This window comes from Pteropus vampyrus, unplaced genomic scaffold, assembly GCF_000151845.1.
Source record: "Pteropus vampyrus isolate Shadow unplaced genomic scaffold, Pvam_2.0 Scaffold15, whole genome shotgun sequence".
NCBI lineage: Eukaryota > Metazoa > Chordata > Mammalia > Chiroptera > Pteropodidae > Pteropus > Pteropus vampyrus.
In genome coordinates this window covers 7,895,135-7,908,233 of record NW_011888796.1, presented here as the reverse complement: position 1 = coordinate 7,908,233, position 13,099 = coordinate 7,895,135, and the positions used below count along the sequence as shown (strand labels likewise).

At 39.6% G+C, this 13,099-nt stretch overlaps 1 protein-coding gene across 1 annotated transcript in view; it reads left to right on the top strand.

Moving 5' to 3' along the window:
* Positions 1 to 13,099, top strand: part of DAAM1 (dishevelled associated activator of morphogenesis 1) — a 156,106-nt gene that overhangs the window by 102,738 nt on the left and 40,269 nt on the right. The window contains exons 5-14 of the mRNA XM_023526780.1: positions 4,025 to 4,119; positions 6,049 to 6,382; positions 7,000 to 7,110; positions 7,234 to 7,337; positions 7,636 to 7,702; positions 7,935 to 8,052; positions 8,472 to 8,610; positions 8,898 to 8,956; positions 12,141 to 12,328; positions 12,848 to 13,099. Of these exons, the coding sequence (XP_023382548.1) occupies positions 4,025 to 4,119; positions 6,049 to 6,382; positions 7,000 to 7,110; positions 7,234 to 7,337; positions 7,636 to 7,702; positions 7,935 to 8,052; positions 8,472 to 8,610; positions 8,898 to 8,956; positions 12,141 to 12,328; positions 12,848 to 13,099 (1,467 nt within the window). The remainder of the gene's footprint in view (positions 1 to 4,024; positions 4,120 to 6,048; positions 6,383 to 6,999; positions 7,111 to 7,233; positions 7,338 to 7,635; positions 7,703 to 7,934; positions 8,053 to 8,471; positions 8,611 to 8,897; positions 8,957 to 12,140; positions 12,329 to 12,847) is intronic.

Below are 13,099 nucleotides of genomic sequence, written 5' to 3'. Positions count from 1 at the left end.
GAGGGTTTTGTCTTGAAAGTTTCTAGTCTAAAAGCACAGCAGAAAAGAGCAGAAAATAACCACCAAATCCTCCTTATACAAGGCATCCTACACAGCGGCAACGATGAGGAAAGGGCACGTTCAACATTCATATGAATATGTTAGCAGAATGTAAGGCTTATGATAACCATCAGGGATTTTCTGTGCATCCACCTAAGCAATAAGAATTTAGAGCCATTTCCATTTCCTGGATGTAAAGGTTATTTTCTGAATTCTTGTTCCCGGCTGTTAGGGGAAAGAAGGAACTGCCAGGCAGACTGTCTCTCTTTCCAATTAAGTTGGCATTGTGTGAGATTCTAACAAGGGCAATTGCTTCTTTGTTAATGAATTTACTTCTATAAATGGAGAAGTACTAAACGTTACAGATTTTTCCTTTCTTCAGATTTTGAGGCAGTTAGATTCATTTGTTCTTTAGTAGCTGATTCCATGCCTTGTCCAGACCCAACCAGTTCCTGTCCTGCACTAGGGTCCATGATGTGCCTGTGAGTGGCACTCCTAGAGCCCCATTTCTCCTTCGTCAGCTCCTTGGACAGCCCTTTGCCGTAATCATGAGCCGTCTACATTTGAATTATATTTGCTTCCTAATCCAAAGTCCTTTCCAAGAGAATCCCAAAGCTAGTAAATTCTCAGACACTTTGCTATTCTTTATGTGCTAAACATCTAACTGAGCTTTCTAACATTCCTGTAAGGACCGAGCCAGCATCTTTGCAGGGTTAAAGGTAAAAGGCATTAACTGTTCGTGAATTAAGGAGGCCCGATGAGACCAGAAACTCGGCTGAATTTTCTGTTTCTCACACCAGATTTGTTGCCACCGCCTCCTCTCATAGTTCTGGCTAATCTCTCCGATAACTGTAGTAGAGAACTCCTGACAACACACAGCAGAAATCCTATGACATTGTCCCTGGGGACTGAAAAGGCACACAATTTCTTCAAGTCCTTTTATGGCCTGACAGCTAGGCTCTGGCTCTCTGCTTAGGAAACTGTCGAAGGGGCATTTATCCACATTGTCATCATCCTTTGTTCATCAGTAGTAACTACTGCTATTGAGTGTGCATCATGTGACAAGCAGTACAACAGGCACTTTACATGTCATTTTAAATCCTTACAAGCATCCTATGCTATAAGTGTTATTTATAGATAGAGAGTCTGAGACTCAGAGAAAGGTTACTTTGCCCAAGGTCATCTAATTCAGAAGTGGTAGAGCTGGAATTTAAACGTATCAGTCTGAGCTCAAAAACTCTTTTCCAATTTGGCGCTCACTAACTTGGGTTAAAAACCTGTAAAAGAGACCTGGTAATCCCACCCCCACCCCCACCTCCCAGCTTTTCTGAGGTGGTTCAGGCATCTGTTTCCTTGAATGCCTTGAGAGTCTGCTGAACAGTCCAGGTCGAGGTCTGCAGCACTTACTGGTCCGTGCAGCCGTTTGTGGAACAAGTTCAGTTACTTTACATAAGCCTCATAACAAGCATGCTTTGTTCTTTAAAGGGCCCCTGAATGGTCTGTTGGCTTTTAAAGAGTGAAAAACAAAATGGTTAAGGAGTGCTGTCCAACAGGCTGAGAAGGACCTGGGCCTTCCTTGCATGTGGCTTCCCTGTATGTTCTCAGGAGGAGAGATGTGAGGTGAAGTTCAATGTGCTTAGCCTGCTGGCTTACTGATTTCACACCAGTGAAAGGTTTCAAACAGGAGCTTGGTTCCTGACTCCCAGCCAGGGATGATTTCTGTGCCTCCTTTGCTGCACCTTCTTTTGGACCAGCAGAGCCTCTGTCAGGTTGCACTTTGTCTTTTGCCCTCATTTCATGTGAGCGGGGATTTATTAAGTTCACAGAGTACCTAAAGAGGCCATCACAGTCCTGGCTCGTGTACGCCAAGGTAAATACGGGATGTTTGCTATAGCAGCCACCTTCATAAATAAAGGCATATCCCCTTTCTACAAAAAGTTGCAGATTAAGCCTTCTAAATGTGAAGCTTAGAAACTTGAGACTTTCTATAAATTATTTTATTTTGAAAAGTCATATTAGAATAGTAGGTTTATCTATGTATCCTCAGTCTTCTCAATACAATAAACACAATCTTAGATTCAAATCTCATTGTATCATGCACAAAAAAGAGTGTATTGTCTTCTGTTTTGAGAGGAAAATAATAGTCCTTATATTGAGAAGGAAAATTCAAATTTTCTTGACTTTTCATAAATCTCCCAACTCTGCTAATGCCGTCTGTATTTGTTCAGATGTTCCGCCCTCTCCGAGACTGTTAAGAGGATAAATATGTGCATCTTTACTTAGTGAATCACAATAAGAAATGCGTGTAGTCTTTGGGGATAGTTTTCTGCGATTAAGTTTAGGAACAAGAAGTGATAGTCATAAAAGGCTCCATTCTGTTCTGCAGATTCAAAGTGATTGCTTAAGAGTCTAGAGTTCAGCTGTGCCATAGGAGATTAAACGTACTTGGCTGGATTTGTGCTTAATTTTCCAGGGGATGGGTCTCACAGAGCTGTGAAGGAATTCATTGGCTTTTTCTGCCAACAGCTTCTTCCCCTACCATGCACTGGTGACAGCTGCCCAGGCACATCACCAGCAAGAAGACAACCTTAGCAGAAACAGTAACAAGTTTTAAAAACAAGATTTTACTGGTTTTTATTTTCCTTTGTTGTGAATGATACTGATTTATTGGTTTGCTTTAGGCTTTATCCACCTAATTGTGAGTCAAATTTAGGCTTTAGTTAACATTTAGTTACTTAATGCCAATACAATTAACTTGAAAAAAAATTAAGTAAAATGCCCCCATGATGATTTGTGGTCCTGAAAGAAAGGGAGAGACTGGATTATTCTGACACATGGGTAAGAGTGAAATATTATTTTTTCAATACCCCAATCTGTTCCCCAACCATATATTTTATAAGAATGGGTGACAGGTAAAAAGACTGAGACTAGACAAGTGTGCGTTCAGGTAGGAGAAAGGCAAGGGACCAGTGGTTCCATGGGTACAGGCACCTGGGGCCATAAGAGTAGGGATACTTTTAGTACAACTATTATCATGGGATAAAAGGAACGGAAAAGACATTTTAATAAGTCAATAAGCCTTACTTGCATTCATGACTTAATAATATCAACTGAGATCTGCTTCTTTAGAGCCTTGTTCTTCAGAGTGAGGTCCACTGATGTGCAGCATCCATGTTGCATGGAAACTAGTCAGAAATGCAGCATCTTAGGCTTCACCACAGACATACCAAATCAGAAGTCGCTAAATTTTAACAAGATTCCCAGGCGATGCATATCCACATTAGAGTTTTTGGAGCACTGCTCTAGCAGAGCCCTGGGAAGGGAGAGTACACACGTGCGTGCACACACACACACACACACACACACACACACCACACACTCATACACACATACTTTGTATCCTGATTTCTAAATGATGTTGATTCATTTCTAAAACTTAAGTGGTTACTCTGAAGGAATTGTCCATCTTAGTATCAGGTCCAATTTAATTGTTCCTTTTAAAAATTAATTTGATAAAACAAATAGTATCAAAGAATACTTCTCAGCTGAGGAATGAGAGAGCTAAGGTGGGAGGATTGCTGCCCACCTCTGTTTGATAGTGTGGTAATGTTACTAACTAATCACCAGAATGTTATAATAACTACAGGTTCAGTCTTCCTTCTATCAAATATAAATAATTATATCTTCATCAGAGTACACTTATTGACTAGTTAGTCATATGTTTGGACACTTTAATCTCTATTAAAATTTCTAAACATTTCTTTAAAGCTTGATTTAAAATTTGAAACAACTAACTTTTAGTAGAGATAACAAATTTGTGAAATTCTTGGTGCTCTACATTTTGGCTTGTAGCAAATCTTATTTATAGATTTATTATTTATTTGCATTAAAAGTGGTAGAAGCATGTAATCTGAGGGTTTGTCTTAACTTATACTGTAATTAAAACATAGAATTGGAAGAAGTAACTTCATTTTTCTTTGCATAGAGAAAATCTCTGCTGGCCTTAGAGAAAGAAGAAGAAGAAGAGAGAAGTAAAACTATAGAGAGTTTGAAGACAGCACTAAGGACAAAACCAATGAGGTAATTTTTTCCTGGGTAGCATGTCTATTCTCCTCTTTCCTTTTTCTTTCTTTCTTTCTTTTTTTTTCTCTCTCTCTCTCTTCTATCCTTTTTCCTCCCAATTTTTGAAGAACTCTTAAAAGCATGCAATTGAACCATGGATGAAATACATTAATCATTAAACATTCAATAAATTGATTTTCTTCAAGTAAAAGACGTGCAGGCAGCCATTAAGATGGCTAAAACAACAAAAAAAGACAGAAACTAACAAGTGTTGGTGTGGAGAAATTGCAACCCTCGTTCATCACTGGTGGGAATGTAAAATGGCGTAGCCTCATTGGGAACCAGTTGGGCAGTTACTCAGAATGTTAAACACAGTGTTGCCATCTGACCCAACAGTTCTGCTCCTTGACGTACAGCCAAGGGAAATGAAAGCACGTCCTCCAAAAAACTTGTATGCAGATGTTCATATCAGTGTTATGCATAATAGCCAAAAATGTGGAAACAACCCAAATTCTATCGACTGATGAATGGTTAAATAAAATGCGATATATCCATACAGCGAAGCGTCATTTGTCCGTTATAAAGAATGGAGTACTGATACATGCTCTAACATGGATAAGCCTTGAAAATATTTATGTGAAATGAAAGAAGGCAGACACCAAGGACCATATAAGTGAAATCATATGAAATATCCAGAAAAGGCCAATCCATAGAGACAGAGAGATTAGTGGTCACCTGGGTTTGAAGAGAGGAAGAAATAGTCTTTTGGGGTGATTCAATTGATAAAGTATTTTAAAATCACATAGTGACGATGGTTGCTCAGTTCTGCAGATAGATTAAAAATCACCGAATTGTGCATTTAAAAGTGTGAATTTTATGGGATGTGAGTTATATCCGAATAAAACTTGTTTAAAAGAGGATAGGCAATCAGTTTCCACTTTGTGCCTCCCACATCTTCATTTTCTATTAATACCCCTAAGGGTTAGTGGAATGTTGGTCTTACAAGTACCTTTTATTAGCACAAGTGCTATGAATGAAACCAACTGGTTCAACCAGCTTGGCTATATCTGGGTCGTGTGGTTAGGTGAAAAGCCTAGAAAATAAAAATTCCTTTCCTTTATTTGACTATAAAATGCTAACTAAGAAAAACCTATTGATTCACCAGAAATCCTATGCAGTTGTATGACAGAGGTTTTCTTATCTATCCTAACTAGATGTGTCTTCTGCATACTCACTAAATAAGTTTGGAAAATTCTGGAGTAGTCTGATAAACTGGTGATGTTGTTTCTGAACTTTTCAGAAGCTTAACGTGCAGATGCACATTGTGAATTATTCTCGTTGACTGACTTTACAATAAATAAGTGCTCTAAATATCAGTAAAATTAACATGATGATAAAGTATGGCTTTTATTTGTTTTATGTAGGAATTCCATGTAGCATGTCATACAAAAGAAGGATTTTGCTACAACACCTTAGGGATACAGGTTATCGTCTGTTGGATACGCAGATGTCCTGGAGTTTCAGGTTACTCTTTGGCTTCATTGATGTGGGGCCCACCTGGTCAGCAGTCAGCACATACAGGTGCACGGGGCAGATGCTACAGTTACACAGATCAGTAAATGACTTACCCTAAGACAGATATTCCAAGTGCCTTCCTGTTCCTGCTGTTCTATGTTATATGATCTGTTAATTGGTTCTTTGTGTCAGTTGAGATCTGTTTATCACAAATAGAGATTTTTTTTCACGCTTCTGGTTAGACCTGACCATTGGATCTGTGCCAAGAAAAAGGCCAGGAATTGCGAAGACTTCATCAGTGTAAGCCTTTGGGTGCTTTAGGAACTACATCTTCTGCCTTTCTCCTGCCCCTGGAGACTTTTCCATTAAAGACTAGTACAAAATTCCAGAGAGACTTTAGTCTGATATATTTTAACCTTCTCCTCCTGACAGGTTTGTAACCAGATTCATTGACTTGGACGGCCTGTCATGTATTCTCAACTTCCTAAAGACCATGGACTATGAGACCTCAGAGTCTCGAATACATACCTCTCTCATAGGATGTATAAAAGCACTAATGAACAACTCTCAAGGCCGGGCTCACGTCCTGGCTCATTCTGAGAGTATTAATGTAATTGCTCAGAGTCTGAGCACAGAGAATATTAAAACGAAGGTGGCTGTGCTGGAAATCTTGGGCGCCGTGTGCCTGGTTCCCGGAGGCCACAAGAAGGTTCTGCAGGCCATGCTGCACTACCAGAAGTATGCCAGCGAAAGAACCCGCTTTCAGGTGGGTGTGCTCCCTCACCACTTCTTCATTCACCCCTCTGACAGGTGCCTTTCCTGCCTTGAGTGGGCAACAGAACTTGAGATTTCCCCCTGGAGTGATTACTCACACTGCAACTTCAAGCACTTCCTTCCTCATAGGTTTTAGTACCACAGAGTAGAGTATATTTTCTGTAGTTGATCAGTCTGGGGTTTGGATTTACTGAACTTGATCGGCAATGTGGCCCTGCTTCCTACATATTCTATAGCGGACATCTTTTGAATCCACTAAATGGGGTGTTCCCTGAAAATTTTACAGGTGGCCATTCTTGATTGCGGATCAATATAAACAGTGAGATTATGTCACCATATTTATACTCAAATATAAAAAGTATGCAGAGTTAATGAAGCACAATCTTTTGTACTTTGTATACATGCATATATGAATATATTTGATATTAAGAATTTTGAAAGTAGAGCTTTTAGGCCTAACCTTAAAAAAAGTGGCTTTTTATGGATCAATATAATTCTGACTAGACACAAGATTTTAAAAATTAACTTCCGAGTATAAAGAAATTAATAAAATGAGTATAAGGTTAGTAATGATTCTATCCTTTGTTTTTATATTTGTATCCTTGGTAGACGTTAATTAATGACTTGGATAAAAGCACAGGGCGGTATCGAGATGAAGTGAGTCTCAAGACTGCCATCATGTCCTTCATCAATGCAGTGCTAAGCCAAGGCGCAGGAGTGGTAAGAACCTTCTGTACCATAATTTAAAACATAAATTGTTAAAAAATAATTTTATTAAAAAAAATTGCTGACTATGTAGTCTAAACAGCATAAATATCTTCTTTATCACCCTTTTACTTTCAGGAAAGTTTGGACTTTAGACTTCATCTTCGCTATGAATTTCTGATGTTAGGAATTCAACCTGTAATAGATAAACTAAGGGAACATGAAAATTCAACATTAGACAGGTAAGTCAGACTGTTACGATCTGAGACAGTTCATGCTTTTTCCATGTGTGTTGTGCCAGTCTGTGAACTACTTGTGATCTGTCTGTAACATGTGGAGCTTGCAGCAGAATATTAGTTCAGCTCATGATGTTTTTTATATAAAAATGAAAGAAGCAGCAATGTCGCACAGAGAACTGGGTTTGGGTTTTGGCATTAGACTCGAATCCACATCTTCGGCTTTCATGTTAATGTCCTAATTCTTATGTGACTGTTTGTAGGATGTTCTACTTCTAATAGCTTCTCTTTAACTGTCTTTTAGGCATTTAGATTTTTTTGAAATGCTCCGGAATGAAGATGAACTAGAATTTGCCAAAAGATTTGAGCTGGTACGTATGCTTACAATTATTCTGACTTGACCATCAGCTCATAGAATTTTCCTGTTGTAATGTGTGTCATAGAGTCAACATGGACCAGTGTAACCTAAGAGCAAAATCAAAGTTTTGTTTTACTACCTGTGTGGCAGGATGAGCTTCTGTTTGCCTTTGATTTGCTTACCTTGCATTGTGGCAATTAGGGAAATTGGGTGTTTGACTGAGATTCCTTCTTCACATGAAATAGGTTCACATAGACACAAAAAGTGCAACTCAGATGTTTGAGCTGACCAGGAAGAGGCTGACCCATAGTGAAGCTTACCCTCACTTTATGTCCATCCTGCATCACTGCCTCCAAATGCCTTGTGAGTATGTTTGTGATGCTTATTTTTGAATGCTTGGACCACGTCATCTGAACAGTGCTGATTAGGTTGGGTGTACACTAGGTTGGGACTCCAAACCTTGGTTTTGTGACAGTCCAGTGTGTCTGAACACAGCCTAGGGGGTATTGTTAAGTTCTCACAAAGAAATGAATTGTAACTTGCTTTGATTTTAAAAATAAATATATGCCTTACAACACATTTAGAAAAGGGTAGAAAGCGCCTCTCAATCAAATAAATGATCATTGCATGTTAGAATTCCAGACACTTTGGGAAGCGTTGGTGCAGATATTGTAAACATCTCTCTGGTTCTGTGGCTAGTTCTTCAGGCGCCACTGTTGAAAGATTTCATCCTACTTTAGAAATAATTTGAAATATTTTTCCACCATCTTTTTCTTTTTTAGACAAGAGAAGTGGCAACACTGTTCAGTACTGGCTACTGCTAGATAGAATTATACAGCAAATAGTTATCCAAAATGACAAAGGACAGGACCCCGACTCCACACCTTTGGAAAACTTTAATATTAAGAATGTCGTACGAATGTAAGTTTCTTATTTTGTTACCTGTAAGATAATAGTGACAAAGTAAGACATTTATTTAATCCTACTTCAAAATAGTAGCTGGAGGAACTGAAATGTTCCAGAGGTTAAATATGATTTCCTATAGATACACATGTTACTATGCCTGAATAACATCTGGGTTTAAATGAATTTCAAGCATGCTGAGATTTTTTTCTGCAGTAGATGATGATTTCTGTACCTAGAGAGCATGCATTTAGCAGTGGGCCTTCAATATGTTTTTAATGAATGCTCCTTTAACTGTTATACAGGTTGGTAAATGAAAATGAAGTTAAGCAGTGGAAAGAACAAGCAGAAAAAATGAGAAAAGGTAAGTGGTGAGGCCCTGACAAAAGAAGAGGCCACATTATTGGTTATTGAGCAACTATCTCTGTTATCCATATATTTTAGAAATGTACATTGATGCATCTTATTGAAGTTAGTGCATCAAATAATCTTTCTATTTCCATGTCTTAAGGGCATTTTGCACTGGTTTTTCTTGAATCAAGCTTTTTCGGTTGTCATACTGATTCTCAAATATTTTATGCAAATATTTTATGTAAATTTTTTGGAAAAACTTGTAGCTTTTGCTGTTCAGTATTCATTAATTCAAATTTTCTTAACTACCAATCATCTCAACCCACCCCCCACTTTATAACTGCTCTTTAAAGCACACTGGGTTTTAAGAAATGTAATAAGGAACACCAGGGATTACCCAGAATTTTAAAAGAAACACAGGCCACTTGATTTCAGCAGCCCACTTCTTCACGTGACCTTAATTTGACACCAGTCATAAAAAGAGAAATCATGCAGAGACTCACTAACAATTGTAGATATATGTGTTATGAAACATTAATAGGCCAGCTATTGGCGAGCATTTGGATGTATCTTTGATATTACTATCAGCATCGAATGACAGGAAGGTAATTTGTGCCCAACACTGTGCCAGCCACTCATAGAATACATATAACTTTCTCCCCTCTATCAAAATATTAGCAAATTAAAAGTGACACTTTTGAGAAAATAATCATACCCGAGCAACTCATACCCTTTCATAATGCTGGTTAACTGACTTCCTGTTCCTTGTCCAAGTTATTCAGTCACAGCCAGTGAAATATAAAAGTATTCACCCCGATATTTATTGTGTTTGAAAGAAGGTCCAAAAGATGCTGAAGCATTTCCTTTCCTCTTGTCACATTTGTCCTTTTTCATTGAGCAGAAAAGCAGGGCCACCACTGATACCAGAAAATGCCTAATGTGAAGTACTATAATATTACAAGTTCTTCATATGAATTCAGATTGCTCTCAAAAAAACTAAGGCTGCACATACATTTTTATAAGTAAATTCCAGAAGCTGCTATAGGAAGAATTGAAACACTGACTAAAAGCTAGGATAAAGAGGGATTATAGCAAAGAGAAAATGATCGATGAGTAGTATTTTAGGGATATACCCTTAGAGGATAGAGGCTTATGTGTGCAAGTTGAGAAGAGAACTTAGGACATAAGCTTTAGAGTCATTCAGTCATTCATTCAGCCGATAATTACTGAGTGCCTGCACTGTCAGGCGCCATCCTGGGCTTTGAGTCCAAGACCCAGCTCTGACTCTCACTGACTATGTGGGTTGGCTAAGTCGTGTTCACTTCTCTTCCAGTCTCCTCCTCTGTAAAATGAAGACTAAACCTGTCACAGGTTGTTGTAAAGATTAAATGACAAAAGAAATATAAGGCTTTTAGCATAACTTCTGACACATGCTAATTGTGCAATAAACGATAGGGACTGTGTGGGATTGAGGTACCTGAGGTGGTACAAGACAAAATGGCCAAGGTCAGTAGGAAGAACAGGATGCTTTAAAGTGAGATCAAGGGTAAAGTGCAAGAAAAGGAGATGTAATAGTTAAAATTAATTCTTTTCAGAAGCAAAGTTGTATCAAAGAGGGCAAATGTCGATGAATTAGTCAGAGGGTGGAGGCCGTGAGGAGACAGGAAGTTCTATGGGCCTGAAAGGTGGAGAATATCTGGGGAGAATTCTCTTTAGTGCAACACAGCCAATAAGGGCTGAATAAAAGCTGAGCAAATGGGATGATAAATGGCTGCCATTTATGGAGAGCTTCCCAAAACTAGCATTACATCAGAATCATCTACAGATCCTTTGATAACCACAGGTCCCTCAGCTCTGCCTTGCCCTGCCCTACAGAAGAGACTTCCTGGAATGGGATCTGGGGGTCCTGAATGTTAAAGTCTCTTAGGTGGTTCTGAGGCAAGGCCAGATTTGTCAAGAGCTGAGGACTGGTGCTAAGAAGTCAGGTCTTACAGCTGTCAAAGAGGAATGAAATGGAGCTAAAAGAAGGAAAATGGGATACAGCGAAGTGATTTTTAGTTGTGTCTCTGACTGTACAGAATGATATTAGTGGTCAAAGTGGGTTAATGATTATCCTAACACCACGGCTGGAAAAATCCAGGATTTTAGTGTCTTGAACCCTTCTCTGCCAACTCTAATTTTGGAGGACTCCAAAGAGAGAAAGTAGGAGACAGAGAAAGCAAAATTTTAAGTGTGTTATTAAATTCAGACATACAGACCGACTCTGTATAGCTCTGCCCCAGTGGGTTATATCTCCAGTGGGTTAGTTGATATAAAAAGAATAGGAATTGGGGCCAAGTATTTGAAATACAGATCTGTAGCCTAAACTTCATTATTCCTCTTTTCCAAAGCTCATCACACTCGTCAGTGCTAGAGTCAACAGGCATATTGGCAATATAAATAGGCATTATGCTAGATTGGATGCCTTGTTGCATTATAGCAGGATTGAGGAAGATGAGAGCTAATATTTTTCTCCCCATATTATTATTGTGAGTCTCATGCTCAGCCTGTACTCATGCCCTGGAGATATTTAATGCTAAGATAGCATTTGCTTTCACAAGTTTTAAGAATTTTTTGCCAGAAGCATAAAATTCTTCAAGTACAAGTAACCTTCTGAGGGAGAAATGAGAAAAATAACTGCATTGGGACAAACGCTGGATCTGGCAGCAGCGTTTCCTCACAGCACAAGATCCTCCCTTTCAGCCTCTCTGCTAGCTGGGCACGAGCCAGCAAACCTAGCTAATAAACACTGGACTTCTCTCCTTCTCATTTCTAATTTGGTGGGGGGGGGGGCACATTTCATGTTCATTTTCCCAAATGTAGCTAAAGGGCTATTTCTATGACAGGATTCTGAATTCAGTTCCAAATAGGCACCATTCTCCTCTACAAGTAGTTGCTCACACTTATGTTCCATCTTTAGAAACTGTGACTCTAAGATCTCTTCTTCCATCTTTTACAAAATGTTGTAGTTAATAAAGTTGTTCATCTGAAGCCCCCTCCAAGTACGAACACTGGGGAGCCTGACGGTCACTCCCTTTGGTGGAGAAGGAGACTATTTGCCAATAAAGAGGCTCACAAGACTCAGTTTTCTTTTCAGAGGAAATGCTTCAGCTTTGAAGAGTCCCCAGTTTTCATGTCTGGTTGTTTTCATGGCACAGAGCACAATGAGCTACAACAGAAATTGGAAAAGAAAGAGAGAGAATGTGACGCCAAGACCCAAGAGAAGGAGGAGATGATGCAGACCCTGAATAAAATGAAAGAGAAACTTGAAAAGGAGACCACAGAGCATAAGCAAGTCAAGCAGCAGGTGGCAGATCTCACTGCCCAGCTCCACGAGCTCAGCAGGGTGAGGACCTAGCACAGCAACTGCCTTGTCTTTGTTCCCACATATCCCGGAGCCCCTCATTCTTAAGTAGACAGCTCCTGACCGGGGGATTAAAGCCTGAAGCGTCCCATGATTTATGCCAGTGGTCGCAGGGCTTGCTCCCTCGGATCATGTAGGTTAGGCAGAAGATGCAGTTAGGGGTGTACATTTTTTAATGCAGATCCTCTAATAAGATCAAGGGAAATCACATTAACGTCTTAAAATGAAAACTAATTCCATGGAAACCAAACCGTACGATGGTACAAGAAGTGAGAGACATGTGAATGCTTTGCAAATAATCCAAATTCAAAAGACTGACCCAGCAGAGTCCCTGAAGGCCTAGATGGTCTGTTTGACTTGCTACCCCTTTAAACGCACATTCTCAGAGAAGTGTGAATTTTTCTGTAATGTACATTTTAGGCAAAGTTTCAGACTCTCAAAATTGTCCAGTGAATTTATTCCTTCCATTGATCTTCTCTTTTCTTATGTTTATCTTTTCAGAGGGCTGTCTGTGCTTCAGTCCCAGGTGGACCCTCGCCTGGAGCCCCAGGGGGGCCCTCTCCTTCCTCAGTGCCAGGGTCTCTCCTTCCTCCCCCACCACCCCCACTTTTACCAGGAGGAATGCTTCCTCCTCCGCCCCCTCCCCTCCCTCCAGGTGGTCCGCCTCCTCCCCCAGGGCCTCCACCTTTAGGGGGAAGTATGCCACCTCCTGGTGCTCCACTGGGCCTGGCACTCAAGAAGAAAAACATTCCT